The 22,336-nt window shown below is 41.6% G+C and overlaps 1 protein-coding gene across 1 annotated transcript in view; it reads left to right on the forward strand.

The window, feature by feature from the left end:
• AP3B1 (adaptor related protein complex 3 subunit beta 1) overlaps nucleotides 1–22,336 on the forward strand; it is a 211,232-nt gene that overhangs the window by 28,688 nt on the left and 160,208 nt on the right. The window contains 1 exon segment of the mRNA XM_053295883.1: nucleotides 10,723–10,905. Coding sequence (XP_053151858.1) covers nucleotides 10,723–10,905 — 183 coding nt within the window.

Here is a 22,336-nt window from a genome sequence, read left to right on the forward strand (position 1 = left end):
TGTTGGTGCTATAGACTTATGAGGCAAAATAATTTATCTGTGTGCATTAAAACAACAATGGGACAGCAGCTGCTGAAGGACTGGCAGGAAAGAAAATAAGCGCTTTTAAAGTTGGTTGCAAATTCTGTTGAGTGGGAAAAATTTCTGCAATCACAAATAATAAATATGGCTGAAGTTCCACTGATGTTTGACTGTCCCCTGAATGTGACTGTGAAAACAGTTTCCAGGAGAGAGAAAAGGAGAGAAAACAGTTTCTGTAGTGACAGCCGTAAATGAGAAGACATCTTTCATGTGCATATTAGCTTGCACTGCAAATGTCGACAAACTAAAACCAATGCTAATTTTAATTTTTTAATTTTAAAAATTAAAGTATTAATTCTTCGGGAAATCTATCCCGAAGGCGCTTTTCCGTTGGAGGAGGATGTTCGTGCTAATGGGAAAGGGTGGATGTGTGAAGACATAATGTTTGAATGGCTTAATGAAATTTGGCAGAAAAGAAAAGGAGCTTTTTCCCCAACTATGTGTCATCTTAATAATAGACTGGATGTGTGCACACTTACTGGATTCAGTTAAAAATGAATGCAAAAAGGTATCAGCTTCGCTAGCCGTGATTTGTGGTGGTTTGACCAAAACCTTGCAGCCCTTAGACTTATCCATGAACAAGGTATTGAAATGCAAAAGCATTGGGGAAACTGGATGAGGAAAGGCCTGCATATATTCACAAAGGGCCAGGAAATGCGCAAAGCAACCTATGGCGAGATTCCAAAATGGGTTTGGAAGCATGGAAATTTGTTAAAACTTTTTCAGTAATTTCTGGTTTCATAGAAGCTGGAATTATACAATCTGAAAAAGCTGAAAGCAATGCAACAGACATTTCACAAGAGGATGAAAATGAGGATGCAGACTATCCTGAAAAATTATATGAAACCTTGTTAAACCTTTTTATTTGGGAGAACAATAATTTGGACTTCCAAGACTTGCTTTGAAGTGCAATTTAAAGTTTATAATTTTTGGAATGTGATGTGCAAAAAACCAATGTTGCCTTTGAAATGTAATTTGAAGCTTAGAATGTGGTGTGCTTAAAAACAAATAAAAGGTTTCCTATGAAGTGTAATGGGGAATTACTTTTGCAATATGAGGTGCTAAATTTTTTTTTAAAATTGTTCAGCATTTATATCAATTTCTTTTCATTGCGTTAAGACTGATGAGGATATGGGTTACCAGTGATTTACATTGCAATGCTTAGCTATAGTAAAATCTTAAATATAGCTGTATTTACTTAAAATTAGAAAATTTTTAAGTGTTCCACACAACTGAAAAAATAATGCATGATGTCCCCCTCTAACTGTGGCATTTATGCCCTTGTGGCATTTCTGCTGGCTTTCTGCAGTTTTTCAGCCTTTTTGCCTTATGCCGATGCAGTGTTTCTACCCAAAATTACGGTAAATAAGTTTGGTATGAGAAAAAACACGCAATTCCTATATATCACTTGTAAAATGGAATTTTCCCCATATCTGTACTTAAGCTACTGATTTTTGTAACTCCTTTTCCAAGGTAAGGGGTGTAAAAGAGCATCTTAATTTATCAACAGTTTTGGAAACATAAGGTTATATTCTAACCTTCTGCAAGGCACTGATTCGTGTTTGAAAGCTAATTCTGCATATGTTAGAAGTGTTGCGCACATGCAGATTTGGTGAGTGGAAGGAGCTTTCAACAACCGAATAGTGCTCTGCAAAATACTAGGATACAACCCATCTACTTTTATGTAACCTCTGTTTTACTTATTTAAAGGTAGCATTGTCACTTGAGCCTGAATTCTAGAGTAAAATGATTTAAATATATTACTTCTGAATGAAGAAAAATAAATCTGCAGCCCTCTCTCTCCTTTACCTTTCCTGGAGAGGCATTACCAATAGGTAAGACTGTTGATGATGATGAAGAAGAAAAAATAATAGGATGTCCTTGGGATAGAGCATCTTTCTGTGAAGATACTGGAATTCTAAAAAAAAATGTAAAACCACTTTTTTTTAAAGACACAAAAAGTTAAGGTTTCATGCTACCCTAAGTAAAATTTTCTTCTTTTTCCTACATGCTTTCATGTTCACTCTGGTGCCCCAATAGCAGTAATTAATTCATGACAGATTTAACTAAGTATTAACTAAGGTAGGAAATTTTGGCAGCAATTGTAGAAAGAGGAAAAAGGATAGTATAAAAGTCCAACCATGAAAACATTTTTTCCTGCAAGTGATGTGATAGAAAACAAATGTAAGTATAATGCATTTTCTTTAGTCCTTCACAAATAATCAATTCTTTTATTTATGGAATGAGTTGTATACATGCTGGGACCAGCAGGTACCAGTACATAGCAGGGCTGGAGACAATAAATGCAACGTCACGTTTATAGTTATTGGTAATTTATAAAATCCCCACAGGACTCGAAACTTGTTTAGCATAATAGCAAGACTATATTCTGAGCTGTTTTCTTTCAGTTGTAATGGTAGGTGCATACTAATAAACCAAATGTCAACCCAAAAATAGGACAAAATTCTAGCATATGTATATCATTGTATTTAATATTTTTCCAAAAGTGCTGTTTCAATAAATTGTATTCCTATTTAATTGCTTACTTTAAATCATTGGGGAAATTCTAGAGGTTGAAATGCAGATCCCCCGTGCTTTGCTACAATGTGACATTAATTTGCTGCCAGAAAGCTGTTTCACATGCATGCTTAACTGCATATATATCAGTTGCTTCATATAGGAGCCTCATCATCATAGTTACTTTGCTTAGTGTGTGGCTTGAAATAAAACAAAATTTAATTAAAGCAGTTAGGAAAATAATAGGTGATGCACAGTGACAAAGTGGTTATGGCTTATTTGTAAATGATCGAGGCAACTAGGTAAAATATTTTCAATAGCTCTTGTATTTAGGTATAACACTGAAAGGCACAGTTCAAGCAGTCAGTGGCAGACTACCCCCCCCCCCCCAAAAAAAACCCACACTTGAAATATTATGAATTTTGGGCTTGTTTTGGAAGGTTGTCTGAGGAGAAGACCAGGGAGAGAGTCAGTGGCCTTGACTCTGCCGACCTATCTCCCCTACCAGACCGTGGGTGAGATTAACAGCCTCTCCCTCCCCGCTTCTTGATGGCCAGAAGAAAAAGCCAGAACATCGGCTGGAGTTTCAGTTCTCTCCTTCTGAGTACTCATAATCAACATCTGCTGGCACTCATTGTACCAGCTTTGCCTGAGGTGCCTCTTGTGAGAGGAGTGGCATGGGGGCTATTTAAGGAGGGGCTGTGTTGGCAGGTGCAGCTGGTGATGTGGCTGCTGAAGCTGGCCCCCCAAAGGGGGCAGCCCTTTGGGGCTGGGCCTTCAGGGTGGGACTGAGGGCTGGCAGGAGGTTATATTGTGGTGGAGGGGGCGGAGGTCATGGCTAGAGGTTGCTGGTTTTTGTTTTTATTGGGTTGGGCCAGGCGTTTTTGCAGATATGTGTTTGGGCTCTCTTGAATGGGATGGTGTGGGGGGTGCATCCAGCAGTTCTGGGGTAGCTGTTACTCTAGTGGTGGGGAATAGAAGAATTGGCACTGACAGAGCTGTTGGCCGTTACAGGGGAAGGGAAATCAGTAATTTAGTAACTGTTTCCACTTCCAACTGCTTTGTCAACTCTCAGGCCTTGGGGAGCAGCTCCAATTACCCAAAGAGTCTGGCCATGCTCCTCTGCAGTGCCAGTTAAATTCAGAATAAGCCTGAAATTGTCCATGATTTGATCATGGATGAGGGAGCTGACCTGGCATGTATAACTGAGACCTGGTTGGGGGAGGCGAGTGGTCCAGTGTGGGCTCCCTTCTGTGGTGGAGCAGGCTAGGGGAAGTGGGCAGGGTTGTGTGGAGTGACTGTGGTCCATAAGAATACCATCTCCCTTACCAGGGTCCCTGTGAGACAGTTGACTTACCTTGAGTATGTCTCTTTGAGACTGGGAACTAGGAATAGATTGGGGATTCTTTTGGTGTACTGTCCACCCTGTTGCCAAACTGACTCCCTAACTGAGCTGATGGAGCTGGTCACAGAGTTGGTGTTGGAGTTTCCTAGACTTTGGTGCTGGGGGACTTCAATATCCACTTTGGGGCTGGCTTTCCTAGTGTGGCTCAGGAGTTCATAACAGCCATGACAACTATGGGCCTATCCCAATTAGTTTCTGAACCAACTCATGTTGCCGGCCACACACTTGATTTGGTCTTTGGTTCGAATTGGGGGTGTTCTGTGAGTAGAGGATCTGGTGGTTTCCCCATTGTCATGGACGGACCACTACCTGGTTAAGGTTGGTTTCACAGGCACATTCCACCCCTGCAGGGGTGGTGGGCCCGATGAGTCTGTCAATGCCCTGATGGGAACCTGGAATAGGGAACTCACCAGGGCAGTAGACATGATTGCTCCTCAGTGTCCCTTCTGGCCTGCTTCTAAAATGGCCCCTTGGTATACTGAGGAGTTGCAGAGGCTGAAGCTACAAGGTAGGCTACTGGAACGCAAGTGGAGGAGAATTCAGCTTGAATCTGACAGGATGCAGCATAAGACCCATTTGAAGGCTTATGTGGTTGCGGTTCTTGCAGCAAAAAAAACTTGAAAACATTTTGGTCTGCACGCATTGCTTCTGTGGGTTCACGTCTGGCAGAGCTGTCCCAGGTTGTGAGGAGTTTAATTTCTGCCCCTTCTGCTTTAAATCAGTCCCTGGAAAAGTTCTACTGTGACGCTTTTAGTGGTTTTTTTGCGGACAAAATCACCTGTATTCAGGCCGACTTGGACTCCACTATTTCTGCAGAGTCGATGAAGGAGGTGTCCAGCAATCCCTCTTGTGGTATTAGATGGGATCAGTTTCAATCTGTGACTCAAGGATGTGGACAAGCTGCTTGGGGCAGTGCGGCCTACCACTTGTTCTCTGGATCCTTCTGACTTGGCTGCTTCTATCTAGCAGGGAGATTGTAGGAGGTGGCCTAGTTAATATCGTAAATGCATTGCTGAGGGGAGGGGAGGGGAGGATGCCTCCTTGTTTGAAGGAGGCAATGATTAGACTACTTCTTAAGAAGACTTCCCTGGACCCCTTAGTGATGGACAGTTATAGGCCAGTCTCAATTTCCTTTGGTTGGGCAAGGTGGTGAGAGGGTGGTGGCTGACCAGCTCCAGGCAGTTTTGGAGGAAGCTGATTATCTACACCCATTTTAAACTGGCTTCAGAGCTCTCTATGAGGTTAAGACAGCCTTGGTCAGCCTGATGGATGATCTCTACCATGGAATTGACAGAGGGAGTGCGACTCTGCTGGTTCTTCTGGATCTCTGAACATGGTATTGTTCTGGATCACCTGTGGGAGTTGGGCATAGGGGGCACTGCTCTGCAGTGGTTCCTTTCCTATCTCTCGGGTAGATTCCAGATGGTGGAGCTTGGTGACAGCTGCTCCTCAAAATAGGAGCTGTTATATGGAGTCCCTCAGGGCTCCATTCTGTCACCAATGCTTTTCAATATCTACATGAAACAGCTGGGTGAGGTCATCAGGAGGTTTGGTGCTGGGTGTTATCAGTATGCTGATGACACCCAAATCTACTTCTCCATTTCATCTTGATCACCAGGAAATGGCACTCATTCTCTAAATGCCTGCTTATAGGCAATAATGGGCTGGATGAGGGATAAATTGAAGCTGAATCCAAGCAAGACAGAGGTGCTCATTGTGTGGGTTCAGAATTTGAGGGATGAGTTAGAGCTTCCTGTTCTGGATGGGGTTACACTCCCCCTGGAAGGAGCGGGTACACTGCTTGGGAGTACTCTTGGACCCAGGCCTCACCCTCAGGCTATGGCCAGGAGTGCTTTCTATCAGCTTTGGCTGATTCGACAGCTGTGCCCATTCCTTGAAGAGGATGACCTCAAAACAGTGGTGCATCAGCTGGTAACCTCCTGACTTGACTATTGCAATGTACTCTATGTGGGGCTGCCTTTGTACATAGTTCAGAAACTTCAGTTAGTTAAAAATGTAGCAGCCAGAATGGTCTTTGGGGCAACCTGGAGAAACCATATTATGCCTGTTTTAAAACAGTTGCTGTGGCTGCCGATATGTTTCCGGGCAAAATACAAAGTGCTGGTTATTACCTTTAAAGTCCTGAATGGCTTAGGCCCATGTTACCTCAGAGAGCGATTTCTTCTACATGATCCCCACCGCACATTAAGGTCATCTGAGGAGGTCCATCTCCAGTTACCACTGGTATGTCTGATGGCGACTCAAAGGCAGGCCTTCTCTGTAGCTGCTCTTGGGCTGTGGAATGCACTCCCTGCAGAAATCTGTAATCTGAATTTATTATTGGCCTTCAGGAGAGCCCTTAATACCTGTTTGTCCTGGTTTCCAGGGTTTTAAAACTGTTGTAAATGTTTTAATTGTTTGTTGGTTTTTATATTGTGTTTATAGTTTTTTATTTTAACAGTTAATTGGTTTTAATTGTTGTTTTAATGTAAACCGCCCTGATACATTTTTGGAAGGGTGGTATAGAAATCAAATAATTAATTAATTAATAATAAATAAATAATAAAGTAGTATACTCAATACCACTTAATCCAGAAGGTGATCCTTAAGTGAAAGTTACATAAACCTTGGAACAATCCAAGTCAGGTGATTTTGGTGGACGGGAAGGGCCTGGCTAAATATTTGCCGTTCCTATGTAAATAAAATATAATTCACGACAGGTAGATAAGTTTGAACTTAATTTGTATGTCAAGAGGTTGGCACTGTAAATAGTAGCTTTGGTTGCTTGCCATCTTAGGTGTGACAAATGATGACTAACTTTCTCTGGTATATGTGGGGAATTTTGTAGTGGGCTGATATACAGTAGGCAAACTGTATTGTGGATTCAAATACTCATTGGGCACCTTGGTATAACTTCTGAAAGTGCTTTTGTAGAATCAAGAAATGTCCCTTTGGTTTTTAAAGAACTCTCTATTGCCAGTAAAGTTTTAAAAAGTCATTAATCAGTGGCAGACAACCTGATGAAATGTGTTAAATTGAGGTTTAATGAAAGAACCATTAAAAAGAATAAACCGTACTGGCCAAGGGCACACACATTGTTGCCTGGTTTCTTTACCATGGTTAAAAGATCAGGCATGTCCTGTGCATTCTTATCCCTCTTCCATTTTTCAGACTGGCAATGGTGTAATATTAACATGTAGCACTGACTTAATAAAAAGGTCATCTATGAAGCAATCCGTCTCTTGTTTGTTGCTCCTAGCTTCTGTCAATAAGAAATTAAGGCTAACATAAGAATGAAAGTTTACTATCACCTTGATTAATCCTAACTGAGGATTCATGGTGTGTGATCTGGTTCTTCTAATGGCTTTTCAGTGAATAACACTTGGAATGCTATGAGTTTCAAATATGATGTGTAAAAGTATGCTATTTTGTATTTACCTGGGTTTTGCTAATTTCAAGTGCTTTAAGTTTAACTAAAATTATTACTATAGCATAAAGTAAATATAATTACTATAGCATTCACTAATCTTCATTCTACTATAACATCTCATTGTATAGGTATTCTTAGTAAAGCTATGTTGATATAAAACCTGTGTCTTTCTCTTAGTCCACTTGTATATTTTTCCATATGGAAGTTCTTTCATTCCTGATAACTCTTAGTTTCTGTGGGATAGTGTTCACTCTAATCTTTTTTTCATCTGTGTGCGGAATGAGTTTTGTTCTGGGCAGCAGTATCAAGGCAGTGTGTGCACACATACATTCAGAATCGGTCCTGCCTGGTTAAACCTGAGTGGGATCTAAAATTAACTCAGCAAACATCAAAAAACGCGTGAGCATGCGCATGCGTTAGAGGGAACACAGCTGTGGTGGTGTGTGTGCTGTGCTGTTTTTGTTTTGTTTTTTGCATAACTTCCCCTGTTGTGCTATTTTGTCAAGACTGAACAAATAGAATTCCTCATTCCATGGTTTTATGTAATGCGTTTGATAGTGAACACAACCAGAAAAACTTGGATAAACAAATACAGTGGATCAAACAAAAAATGTAGTCTTGATTAACAAAAATGGGTCAGTGAGAACAATGCTGATCTCTGCTTATTCTTGCACTTTCACATTCTCTTATGAAGAAGTGATTAATCCAGGAGTGGTTGTAGCATTATATCAGAAGAATAACTTGGACACGCAGGCATGTGTCTGGATTGGGGAGCAAATGTCCCTGTCCAGCACAGCATCTTTCAGAGGCGTTTTCCAGATTACACACTGTGGCAGTTTCACAACATGTCTGTTAAGTGCCCCTCCACATTGCTCATGTTGTGACATCGTGGTTGCTGCGCTGTCACCAGGGTGCCATCCATATTTCTGATGCCTTGATTCAAGTTTTATTGATGTGTTTTGGCCCTATAATGTTGTAAAACTGTTGTAGGAAAGTACTGTGCAGAGGTTTGCCCTGTGTTTGATGCGTTGCAGCATGGTGTGGTCTGGATAGTTCACTTGGACAATTTTTACAGCCAGTGCTCTCTCATTTTTTCACCTGTGCACGGAATGAATTTTGTTCTGAGTGGCAGTATCAAGACAATATGCACACACGTGCATTCAGAATGGCGCCTTCCTGATTCAACCTGAGTGCAATCTAAAATTAACTGAACGGACATTAAAAAAAAAAAAAAAGAGGGAACACTGTTTACAGCCCCTTTCCGCCCATTCCTGAAATGTTGCTGCTCATGTAAAAAAGGGTTTTTTTTAGTTTTTCAGCGCAGTTCTTGTGCAAGGGTGCAACCCACAATGGTGCAAGGGTGATTTGTTTCTCAGCTGCTTTTGGTTTTTTATTTCAATCGCTCAGGTTTTCCATTAAGATTTTTTTTGGACACATTCACACTGTGGATTTGCTGTCTCATTCAGCAGATTGAGGATCTGTTGATATGTAAAGCCACACAATATATTTTTCTTGTAGCCCCCAGTTTTTAATTTCTGTCTTTGGCACTAGATTTCAGTCACATTTGTCTCTGGAATTTGATATGTGAAGCTGACCCCCCCCCCAATATATCTAATGTATTTCCACTCCGTTTCATTTCCACTTTCGTCCTTGGCTTTTGATCCCATTGGTCTCACGCCCCACGTGTTCAGTGCTTCTGCTTGAATAAAGAAGAAAGTTATTGCACCTTTGCACAAAAGCACTAAAATTTCCCCCCCCAAAAAAGTTTGTCGCATCAGCCCCACCCCCTCCACAACCCTATTGTTTCGAAATGGAGGAGGAGAGGCAGTGAATGCGATCCAGGGAATATGGACACATCCTGCCTGGAAAATCCACTGCAGTGGCGGGCAATACGGATGGCCAAAACCCACTCATGTTGTATAGAAAACTGCACCAAAGCCGCTACCCTTGTGGTTTCAAACTGCTGCCTAATTCTGCTGCACTGTGCAACACTTTAACAGTTGTAAATCTTCTAGTCTGGAAAATGCCCAGTGGTGTCTGCCTTGCATTTCTTTTTAGAGGGTGAGCCCTTTTGGAACAGAGACCCATCTTATTTCTTTTTGAATGGAAACCACTGTGAGGTGGAAACAGTCTTCCACATATCAGCTAAGCAAAAAGAAAGAGCAGTTGCCTCTCAGGCACATCAGGCACAGCTGGCCAAGATGGGGAAAAGAGCCTGCTTACCAACTTTGGATGGGTGGGACAGTAAAGAGGAAGATAAAAAGGAACCTTAAGAGCAGAAGAGGCAGCTGGAAGAGCACTGGCTAAGAAGTTGCCAGGAGTCCGAGGAGGCTTCCTAAGAGAAGCCCTGAGGGGAGGACTCCCTGGGGGGAAAACAGTAAATCAAGAAGAAGGGGGTAAGCACTGAATTCCTGGGTGAAGAAGCTACAGGGTGTAGAACCCCCTGCAAAGGACTGCAGCACCAGAAAAGGGGCAAGGACACAGAGGAGAGGGAAGAACTAGTTGTTCCTCAATAAATTAGTCATGGTTGGTGAAGCACTTCTGTTTTCCGAGTCTCTCTTGCTGGGTCCCCATGCAAGCTCAACCACCTGTTTAGCCCTTATGATGTGGAACTTCCCCCTTGGCAGGATGATGGTTTTACAACCGCTTTGAAAACTTTTTCTACAACCTGGCAAAATAAACTGATAAAGAACACATCTATGCAAAAGTGCAGTGTGGGAAGTGTCTGCATACTACAGCTGTTTTTCTCATGATCTTGCTGAGTAGTCATAGGGTAGGTTCAGAAATAATGGGAAATTATGTTTGCCTGCTAAGAGAACAAGTCCGGGAGAATTGACTCCCCCACTGGAAATTTAAATCTTTCCATTTTGGTGTAAAACACAGTTGTGTGTTATGTACAAACATAGGGAACTGTGGTTTGTTTCAAACTACAGATAAAAAATAGCTCAAACTATGGCTTTAGATCCTGTTTGTGACTGGTTTGAATAAAACAAGGTTCCCTCCATTTGTAGATATGAGGAATAAATGGTTCCAGAGCAGAAAAATTTCAGAGCAGATTGGAAGCTTTTACTCTCGTCTTGCATACAAAAGAAGAGCAGGGGCGATATGCAAACTTAAAGGTCCCTAGGTGATCTTACCAAAGGCCTTCCTTTTATGTCTCAACAGCCCATAGTTTTATCCTTGCTAGCCACCCCACCTTCTCTTCTAAATCTATCCTTGTGTTCAAATATGGGTGATATGTTCTTGGAAGAGTTACTGACTCATATGTATTTACAATCTTGTTCTCTAGCTTGTAGCAGGGAGTGTTGTGATGGCATTTGAAGAAGTATGTCCAGACAGAATAGATTTGATTCACAAGAACTATCGAAAGCTGTGTAACCTGCTAGTTGATGTGGAAGAATGGGGACAAATCGTCATTATCCACATGCTGACTCGATATGCACGCACTCAGTTTGTGAGCCCTTGGACAGAGGTGAGCCATTAGAATATTTTTCTCATTATGAATAGGCTTCCTAGCAAATATTTTGGGTAATGTATTACCTTGAATTAATACTTTGTATAAACATTTAAAATTGCCTGTAAGTGGAACTACTGACAATCTTTGCAAGTAATGTTGCTTGTGCTGCCATTAGTATTACTGCTGAATTGGGTGTGTGGGGTAGCTTCCCCACTTCCACATCAGTTAATGTGGGTTGCAGTGATGTAGCTGATTTGAAGGGCTTCCTAGACAGTATCTGCTTGCATTGTCAACAGAATTCCTGAAAGCAGCAGCAAGTGTTGACTACTTGTGGGAGTGGGATGTGTAAAAAAAAGGGGGGGGGGGGCAGGAGGGTGAAGAATGGGGGAGGGAGTGGATAGACACTTCTCCAGAATATAGAGTATCCACACCTTTATCAAATTAATGGAGTATTAACTAGTGTATATCTAACAATACACTCCGTTTGCTTTCTTCAAAACTTGTGTTAGGTTTACACATTAAAACTGGAAGCAAAGATTTACCTAGCTTCTAGACACGAATTAACATGGTGGCAGCTTAACTTTTTTTTTTCTTGTGGACATGAGTTGATTTGAATACACTGTCCATTTATTTTGGATTCTTGATCCTCAAAGTAAACAGTATGAAAAATGTTTTGTAATCTCAGCTGAAGGAGCACTAAACTTAATTTTGTGGCCCAGTGACCTTACAGTTGACCATTGACTCTTGAGTTAAAGTGGGTTTTGGGGCTTCGGTTTTCTGAAGCAAGTAGGTTAGAATAAGGTGGGAATGGTGAGTTCAGATGTCACAACCAATCTAGGCATAGCATAGAAAAGAAGTAGGCACTTGTATGGGGATGGGAGGGGAGAGCGCACACACTTCAGGCGGAGGGAAGTCGCATAGAGTTCAGATTCAACAGAACAGAAGTTTCTCACAATGTCTGAATTCACCTGGTATCTTTTTATCTTTGTTCTCTACACATTACATTATTTTTTGCTTTGAATTTTTTTAATAGAGTAGTGGGATAGAAATACTGAGAATAAGTAAATTTTAAAAAACCTATTTCTTTGAGTATCCAAAAGTTAATGTCATGGAGTACTCCTTAAATGTATATATAGCTATTTTAAAAAGTTGACAGGATTGTAGTTTTCTGTGCTTAGTGAATTCTGATTGCTGTTTGTGATAATGAAATATGAAAGTATCTCTAAAATTTTACCTGTATTGGGGTATTTGTGGTTTCTCTGGATCTGGCACCACCTCTAGAGAACCATGTGGTGTGTGCTGAAGCTTGTTTGAGCACGCAAGGTAAGTTTTTATTTTAAAATTTGTTGATGAGGTTTAAGATGCTTTCTATTTTCACTTGTGCTCTAAAAAGCATGGATATAGCAAGTTAAGGTGCCCCCTTAACTTCCACTTATATAAGCTGTAAAGATTTTGTAGAGTCTTGTATGATACACTGCTTTAGAAATGTGATTCCATGAACCCACACCTTTACACATGAGTAGATGTCATCCCTTACTTGCAAATACACTTTATGTCCACTCCTACTCATGAGTAGGCTACATACTTGCATCCTTACTCAAAAGTAGACTCCAACTTTATGGGTAATGAGTGTCTCTTCATAACTCTAATAATCTACTTGTGAATATCCTTACTTGTGAGTAGACCTGCAACCTTACTTGGAAACAAACATTATATCCTTTCTCAAAAGTAGACTTCCTTATAAGTAAGGTTGAGGGGATACTCATGAGCAAGGATGCACTGTCTACTTGCAGGCAGAAGAGCAACTTGGCATGTAAGGCCAATGGTTTACTCATAAATAAAGATATGTCCACCTGCATATAAGGTTAAAGGGCTATCCACAAGTACATTGAGGTCTACTGATGAGTAAGGTTTGGGAGCTAATTACAATCAAGGATGTATAATTCTGATGAGTAAAGGTGTGGGGTCTACTCATGAGTAAGGGTGACTTCTACTCATATGTGAAGATTCCAAGCCTTGCTATATTGCATTGCATTTGGGTGAGGAACTCTGCTTTATAGAGATGGATCAATAGAAAACCATTGGGTGTATCTGTAAGAAGTTATTGTGGCAGACTTTGGGACCTCTTGAATTTCTGTGTGGATGGCATTTTGCAGGTGGCATTTTGGGGAAGTATTACGCATTGTAGAGATTATGTCTGGATGCATCTGTCCACACTCCAATCTTTATTATTATTATTATTATTATTATTATTATTATTATTATTATTATTATTATTATTATCTCTAGTTGAAAATTCAAGGCACATTGTGGGTGCATGAAGTCTATTTCTAAATCATTTTAGAAATAATGGTGTGGAGGTTAAGATGGGTACCTTAACTTGTAATTTCTACACTTAGAGCATGAGTGAAAATTGAAAGCGCCTTAACTCTCATTTTACTCTCAAACTGAGGGTTTTTGGATTACAGAATTCCTAGGCTTCTTGAAAAGGAAAATCTGTTTGGGCACTGTGGGAAATGGTAGTTTAACAATGGCTCTTAGCTATACTGGCTAACTGGAACCTCCATTTTCATAGGCAGTGTATCTTTGATGTAGAAAGTTTATGTTCAAAGGCAGTTTGCCTTGTGTGTCCTTGCAATGACCCCTGCCATCTTGCCACTGCCATGCATTCCTTCCTATGTCAATTTGCCACTTCACCCCAACTTGTGTGCGATCCTCACAAGACTCATTGCCACCTCTCTGTGGAGAGAGAAAATAAAAGACCATAAAAGAAAATGGAGGGAAAAGGAAACATTTGTTTAACTTCTATAAGTGCCAAGTGCTCCTAAACTGTCAGCAGGGAGGGAGTGGGGTTTTACTCATGAATAGGGCACTTGTTTAGCTTCACAAAACCTAAACAAATTCCATTCAACTTAGGACAAGTTAGACATTGGCTAACTTGTCTTGTCCTTTTTAATTTCATTGGGGCTACTTTGAATAATTTCTCTCGAGTGAATTTTGAGGAGTGAATTTTATTACTTGGGGAAATGATGAGACAAGCTCGTAGGGTATACTGTTTTTTATAGAAATATGTTGATGAATATTTATATGTAAAGTTGTGCACTTCTATTGCAATATTGTGAAATGATAATAGCATTATTATGATGAGATAATAAAACTATTATATTAACCAGTTGGGGGAATATCCTGATTGAATTTTAATATGGAGTTTTGTTCTTCTGACTCAATCAGCAAAGATTAGGAACATAGGAAGCTGCCTTATACTGAGTCAGACTGTACAGACTGACAGTGGCTTCTCCAAGGTTGCAGGCAGGAGTCTCTCAGCCCTATCTGGAGAGGCCGGGGGGGGGGGGGGACTTGAAATTTTCTGCATGCAAGCACTCATGTGCTCTACCTCATCTGCTAAGGCAGTGGTTCCCAACCTGGCTTCCTCCAGTTGTTGCTGAATTCCAACTCCAGCATCCCAGCTACAATTTATTGTGGCTGGGGATGCTGGAAGTAGTACAACAACATCTGCAGGAACCTATGTTGGGAACCATTGCCCTTAGGGGAAGATGTTACAGTGCTGACGCATGTAGTCTCCCATTCAAATGCAAACCAGGGTGGATTCTGCTTAGCAAAGGGGACAGTTCATGCTTGCTACCACAAGACTAGGCTCTCCTCCCATGATTAAAACTGCATTAAACCAAAGGTTTGCACTAGCCCCACAGATGGCCAAAGTTAAGTATTAGCATGTGGTAGGAACTACTCAATAAATTAAGGGTTGATAATAGTGGGCAGTTACACAACAGGCTGAGTGGTGGAAATGCTTATTCTGGGTGGGGATAAGGCCATTGAATGCCTTTTCTCAGAAATGATATGATGGTTGGTTGCATCCAGGATTCTTCCTGGATGCTCTGTTTGAGGCAGTGGGCCAGGACTATGTTTCATTAGTTACGGCTGGTTTGCCAACTATACTACTTCTGGTGTTTGTACTGCTACTGCTAAGAATATTTATATACTGCTGTACAACAAAACTTCTCGAAGCATTTACATAGAAAAATAATAAAGATGGCTCTCTGTCCCTAAAGGGCTTACAATCGAAAAAGAAACATGAGGTAGACACCAGCAACAACTCCTGGAAGGATGCTGTGTGTGAGATGCTTGTAGTATCAAGAAATGATTTTTTATAGGTGGTTACAATAACTAGTTGCTTTCTGATTTTAGCAGCTCCTTAGTGATGTGCAAAATGTTTTGATGTTGAAAAGTTTCAATTTGAAACAGGCCACTTTTAGTGTTTCAGCTTGAAACAAAACATCCTTTATAGCAGGATTTCTCAACGTGTGGGTCCCCAGATATTATTGGACTTCAACTCCCATAATCCCCAGCCCCAGTGGCCTTTGGTTGGGAATTATGGGAGTTGAAGTCCAATTACATCTGGGGACCCACACGTTGAGAAACCCTGCTTTATAGGGTCTGTTTTGAGCTCGGAATAAAACAACCCCCTTTCAATTTGAAATGTTTCGAGCGCCATTTTGGAGGCCTGTTTCCCTCTTGCTGGTTGGCTTTCTGGCACTGGATTCCAATTGGCTTGCAATCTCCTTGCATTGTGGTTGGGTTGTTAACATACAAATTGCCTTCTCCTCAGAGGAAAGTAGCAAATGTAACACCGATTTTCAAAAAGGGATGCAGGGGCGATTTGGGAAATTACAGGCCGGTTAGCTTAACTTCCATTCCAGGCAAATTGATGGAAAGCATCCTCAAGGATAAAATTGTAAAGCACATAGAACAGGCCCTGCTGGGAGATAACCAGCATGGCTTCTGCAAAGGTAAATCTTGCCTCACGAACCTTTTGGAGTTCTTTGAGAGAGTCAACAAGTGTGTTGATAAGGGTGATCCAGTTGACATAGTATACCTGGACTTTGCTAACTGGTTGAAAGACAGGAAACAGAGGGCAGGTATAAATGGAGAATTTTCACAATGGAGGGAAGTAAGAAGTGGACCCCCCAGGGATCTGAACTGGGACTGGTGCTTTTTAATTTATTCATAAATGATCTAGAAGTAGGGGTAAGCAGAGAGGTGGCCAAATTTTCAGATGATACCAAACTCTTTTGGTTAGTTAAATCCAAAACAGATTGTGAGGAGCTCCAAAAGGATCTCTCCAAACTGGGGGAGTGGGTGACAAAATGGCAAATGCGCTTCAGTAAGTGATGCATTTTGGGACGAATAATCAAGTATATGCTGATGGGATCTGAGCTGTCGGTGACTGATCAAGAGAGGGATCTTGAGGTCGAGGTGGACAGCTCGTTGAAAGTGTCGACTCAATGTGTGGCAGATGTGAAAAAGGCCAGACAATGGTGTGGCCACACCTGGAGTATTGTGTACAGTTCTGGTCACCACATCTAAAAAAGGACATTGTAGAACTGGAAAAGGTGCAGAAGAGGGTAACCAAGATGATCAGGGGCCTACAGCACCTTCCTGATGAGACAAGGCTACAACACCTGGGGCTATTTAGTTTAGAAAAAAGATGACTGTGGGAAGACATGATAGAGGTCTATAAAATCATGCATGGAGTGGAGAAAGTGGATAGAGAGAAATTCTTCTCCCTCTCCCATAACACTAGAACCAGAGGTCATGCCATGAAATTGATTGCCAGGGAAATTTAGGACCAGCAAACGGAAGTATTTTTTCACACAACACATAATCAACTTGTGGAATTCTCTGCCACAAGATGTGGTGACAGCCAACAACCTGGATGGCTTTAAGAGGGGCTTGGATAACTTCATGGAGGAGCTGTCTATCAATGGCTACTAGTCGGAGGGCCACCTCCCGCCTCAAAGGCAAGATGCCTCTGAGTACCAGTTGCAGGGGAGTAACATCAGGAGAGTGGGCATTCCCTCAGCTTCTGCTGTAGGCTTCCAGTGGCATCTGGTGGGAGACTGTGAGAAACAGGATGCTGGACTAGATGGGCCTTGGGCCTGATCCAGCAAGGCTGTTCTTATGTTCTTATGTATTTTTATGGGCAACTGTATCCTCATTGTAGGTGGGGAGTAGAGATGTGCACAAAACTGGTTTGCCCAGTTCAGTTTGAGTCTTTTGTGCATAGTTTGGAAATATGGCAGCCAGATCGGTCTCTGGGCAAACCAGAGAGACCATATTATGCCTGTTTTAAAACAGTTGCACTGGCTGCTGATAGGTTTCCAGGCAAAATACAAAGTTCTGGTTATTAACTTTAAAGCCCTGAGTGGTTTAGTTCTGGGTTACCTCGGAGAGCGCCTTCTTCTGCATGATCCCCACTGCACATTGAGGTCATCTGAGGAGGTCCATCTCTAGTTACTACCAGTACATCTGGTAGCAATTCAGCGGCCTTCTCTGTAGCTGCTCCTGGGCTCTGGAATGTGCTTCTGGCAGAAATTTGTAGTGTGAGTTCATTGTTGGTGTTCAAGAGAGCCCGTAATACCTATCTGTTTGGCCAATCCTGCTTTATGCAGATGACGCTGCCATCATTCATGAACTCCAGTGGGTCTTAGGAGAGCGCTTAGGCTCCTGGCCACTTATTGCAAGGAATCACCTGGTAATTAATTTCCAGAAATCCAAAGTGATGGTCTTTGCCAAGAGGTCTAAAAGACTTAATTGGCATATAGAAGGTCATCGTATAGAGCAGGTCAATAGTTTTAACTATTTGAGTGTGGTTTTTCATGCCACTGGATTTCAGTCTTTAATTGGCTCAAGATCCACTTCTCTCCTCTGGGGCTGATCCTTCTTATGCTGGCCGATAGATTTCAGTCTACCTTGACAGAAACACTATTGGGCAAATTGTCATCACTTGGCTTTTCTGCTGCATATTTGTCATTATTAAATTACAATCAAGCCAAGGAGATACTCAAACAGAGGATCTTGGACACTGAACACCAGAATGATTTAAGCTTTATTTCAGAGACCATAAGAGGGTGCCTTGGTGACTTTTACCGTGAACCTTCTAGTTTCCTACTAACACTTTCCCTACCAAGCCATCACAGGGTGTTTTTCAGAGCAAGATATGATGCCTTACCCATCAGCAGTTCTATCTGGAAGTTGGATTCTCTTGGCAAGTTGGATTTGCCCTTGTGGCTCAGGTGAGGTTGAATCTGTCCACCATGTGCTGTTGTTCTGTTCTTTTTATAACGATAGTCGGCACAGTTTCATTTCTCCTCTGGTGTCACATTTTCCCGGCTGAACCACTGACTTTTATGCCACACACCACCTTGCAGATAAGAAACCTTTTATCACCTACAATGTTGCCAAATTTTGTGTGGCTGCTATTAAGATCCGCCAACAGCTAACTTCTAGCCCTACTTTCTAGACGACGCTACAAGAGACTTTTATGTTGGTGTACTTTGTATGATTTGAATTCTTATCAGAATGTAGTATTGTTTGTTCGTACATCTGATCAATGATTGCAATAAAGCTTTTCATTCATTCAGTGGGGTGTTTCGAGTTCCACATTGTTCCCAATGGCCGAAACATTCAAAACGTTACCAATTCCATCAAAATATCTAGCTCAACAACTTTTTCAGTGGAACTCTTTGGCCGTTTTGCGTTTTGTTTCGAGCCCAAAAGGGAACACAAAATCGGTTTCATGTACATCCCTACAGCTGCTGTCAAGGAGACTCAAGGCAGCCTATCAGAATATGTCGCTTGTCTAATAAACTGTAGATATACCAATTAGTGTGGCCTGTAAAGCGGTTATTAGTTATTTTTTGACATCAGCATAAATATTGCTGCTTCACATTTTTTGATGGTTCTGTGTCATCCATCAGGTTAGTAGGTAGTATATAGTAAACATATTACATAGTGACCCCCAAGTGCTTGGCCCCTCTTTATATGAGCTGTCAAGTCTTTTTAGACAGCCATTCTGTAATTAATATGCTTCTGCGTCCAGGTGTTATGACTGCTGTATAGTTTTTAGCTTATCTTCCCCCTTGTTTTTATTAGTGTATTTGAATTGTATTTTATGACTTTAATTTTTCTGTCTTGGGAATTGCTATGCTGAAAGGTGTGCTATAAATCTTTTAAATAAATACCATAATGCCACAAACCCTCCAATTTCAGGAAAGAACTAGAATGCATATCTTTCAGTGTCAGGGAGCATGAATAAAGTAAATGCCATGTCCTTGTTGTAGCAATAAGTCTAAAGTTGGCACTTATTCAACTATATGTCCAGAGAGAGCTTGGATGTAGTTGTTTGCTCTAGCCAACTGTCCTGCTGTGTCTTCAGTTGGAGCAAGCCTCTGTTGAGAGTGTTTAATGGATGAAATCAGTTCCTTTCCTGAGCTTTCACTTGCTTTGCATCTCCTCCCCATCCTTCCACTCAAGCTGAATGTGGAAGATTGCTGTTGCATCTGTGTGTCCTAATATTCTATGGGTTGGATGTGTCCATTTGGGAAGTAGAGCAAGTGCCTGCTTTATTCCTGTTTCCCTTTAACAGTTCGAATAAATTCCCAAATATTAAATCTGAACAGATGTTTTGGATTGTTTTAGAAGATTGAATATTTTTTATTTTACTTTAAAATATGTATACCATTTCTCTTACTGAATAATTACAACAGTTTATACTGTTGTAATTAAAGGACCTTCCAATAACATATTTACATTAACCCCCCCCCAGATGTGACTTGTATCCAGTGTCTTGAGAGTGTGTCCGCAAGCCCTGCCCCCATGTTGATTCTCTCAGAAGCTCCATCCACCTGCCATGCATGCTTACACCGTGGGCTTTTCCCTCACTGGAAATTTTCTTGGTGTAAAGGTCATGTATATTAGTGGCCTTAAGTAGACTCTCTCTTTTTTTTTGTCATGTTCAAATCTGATTTTTGTGTGCAGTAAAAATTGTTTCCCTGGAAATTGCATGAAATAAGACATATCCTATTGAAGTCATAAAGGAAAAAATAGCCATAAGGTACTCAAAAATATAGATAGCTACAGAAAGACACTGTTTTTATACTTGAAAGAACAGTTCACAGTGGTGTTATGTATTATTTAGGGTTTGAACTTCAGCCATGTAAGTGCTGCAGTGAAAAGCCCATTGGAATAAATGGCTTGGTGCCAACTGTGCATTAAGAATGAGTGCTTCAAGCTTTAGCACAATTTTAAAAAAATAATATAAATATAGAATACATCTGGAGGGTTACACCTTTAAGAAAAACGGTGCAGAATCATTGATTCAGTGAAAAATGAAGACTTAACCAAAATTCACTCCTAGGTGTGAAGAGAGAACTTTGATGTAAAAATATACTTTTATTTAATATACTTCTATTATGCTGGCTAAATGTAATAGAGATAATGACCATTATTTTATTGTGACTTAAGCCACACAACCTACATTGATGTAGTAAATCTACATCAATGAATTTAACAATCAGCAATGTATTCTATGCCTCTCAATGGCAGTTGCCACCTTCTGTTACACACTTACAAGAAAATTCTTGTACCAAATTGATTTCTTGTGTTTATACCTGATAGCATTAAGTACACTACCAGGAGCAGGAGCTTTATCAGACATAATAGGAATACACTTTGTAATGTGTGTTGAATTTTCTAAACTCACTCTTTCAAGTTTAGTGTGCATAGCTTATACCGCCACAGCAACTGTATCTTTATAAAACATCTGAAAAGAGCTGCTAACCTGACAGTTCAAAAGACCAACAAAATATTTTGTTTAAGGCAATTAATGGCCATTGGCGTGATGGGTGCACCCTTGGTCATCTCCCCAGGCCAACATTTGGCTATAAGATCCCCTAGTTCCCTGCATTCGTGGTATGAGCACATATGTTCCTTCCTGCAGTTGTGGTGCATTTACTTTCCCCCAGTCTCTCTCTTTTTTTTAACCGGTTTACTGCATTTCAAGAAGTATTTTGCCTGTACACATGCACCATAGACTATTTTCTGTTGCATGGGATGATTGGCCCACCTCCCCATTTTCCTTGCGAGATATCTTAACGTACCCCAGTTAGCAAAATTTGCTGGCCATGTTTCTTTCTCCCTGAGCCAGAAATCTCACTGATCTGGTTTCCTTCCCCACAACTAAAGGCCTTTACCTTCTTCCTAAGAAGGAAGAAAGCATCTTTATGACCCACGCTCTCTAGCTCTACAGATTCACTTGCTAGGTACAGTACAGTAGATGATTGTGACTCTTTTTTACCTGCTATCCCCTTATTCCATCTGTTCAGAACTCCTGAATGTTTATCTGGGCAATTTAGTGCTGTTTTTAGAGATTAACCTCTTGAGAGTGAAACCTCTGCAAGCCGCTCCCTCAAGAGATGGCCAGCTATTGCTTGACTTGTAAATTACTGCTCTTCAATAAACATAGCCCCTGTTTTCAAGGAACATGTCTTGACTTCATGGCTCCCTCCTGAGTACCCTAATATCATATTGCCTGCCTGTGGCCAGCTTTACTGGCTACTAGGCATGTGCACAAAACTGATTTTGTGGTTCATTTTGAGCTCATAATGTTTCATCAAAAGAGTAGCAGAGCCGGCTGTTCGGACGACACACACTCAAAACCTTTCAAGTGTTTTGGCCCTAGGAAACAATGTGTAATTCAAAACTCCCCATTGCTCCCCATGGGTAGCTCCTAGCAACACCAAAGTAGACACCAAAGGGTGCCATCCAGCAACCATTGCCAAATCCAGACAGGCTGTGCATTGCCCAAACTTCCATCTCCTGGCCTGCCACCAGCTACTGCAGAACATACTGCTCAGCACAGGTGCAGGGCTACCCCTGGCAAGGTGTCAAGTTAGCTCTCTGTGAACCACCAAGTGGAATACTGAGGAGGAATTACTGGCTCCCTTGGCCTTGCCAGGGACACCACACAGCTGGACCGGGAAGTGGTGGTGATGCTGTTGCTAGGGGTGGACTGTGCACTCCAGGGATGGAGGCACTCTAGCACCGTCCTCCTGGTTACACCCCAGTCTGCTCTCCTTGGCTCACCTCACCTCTTCAGCCAGGAGGTCACTCCACCTGGGCAGCTGGTCAGGGATCACAACTTTGCCTTTCATCCTTGGGTCACATAGGCAGGACAAAACATGTGTTGCTGATGCATCTGAGGGTGTTGTGAGCCAATTCACCACTCTAGTCTTTAACCAACTTACGAAGGCGATTTCTTCCTCAGTGGTCAGCATTGACCGGAGCTCACCCATCGTCTCGAGAAGAGTGGCTGACAAATCCTGGTTCAGTGTTGCTGTCTTGGCACACAAGCTGCTAGTGGCAACAAAGAACAGCTCAAGTGCCAAGACAACTTTGGAAATGAGTGCCCAGTCCTGGGTTGATCTGATGGGCCAGTAGCAGCTGATACAAGCACCACCTCTTCCTCTGTCACAGGAGACCTTCCCTGACAGGGGAGGGCAACCCCCCCCCGCCAATGGCGGCTGCCCTGCAGGACCACCCTCCTCCAGAAAGGTGAGCCTAAACAGCCACAGCAATAGGAGTGACT

This window comes from Hemicordylus capensis, chromosome 2, assembly GCF_027244095.1.
Source record: "Hemicordylus capensis ecotype Gifberg chromosome 2, rHemCap1.1.pri, whole genome shotgun sequence".
Taxonomy (NCBI): domain Eukaryota; kingdom Metazoa; phylum Chordata; class Lepidosauria; order Squamata; family Cordylidae; genus Hemicordylus; species Hemicordylus capensis.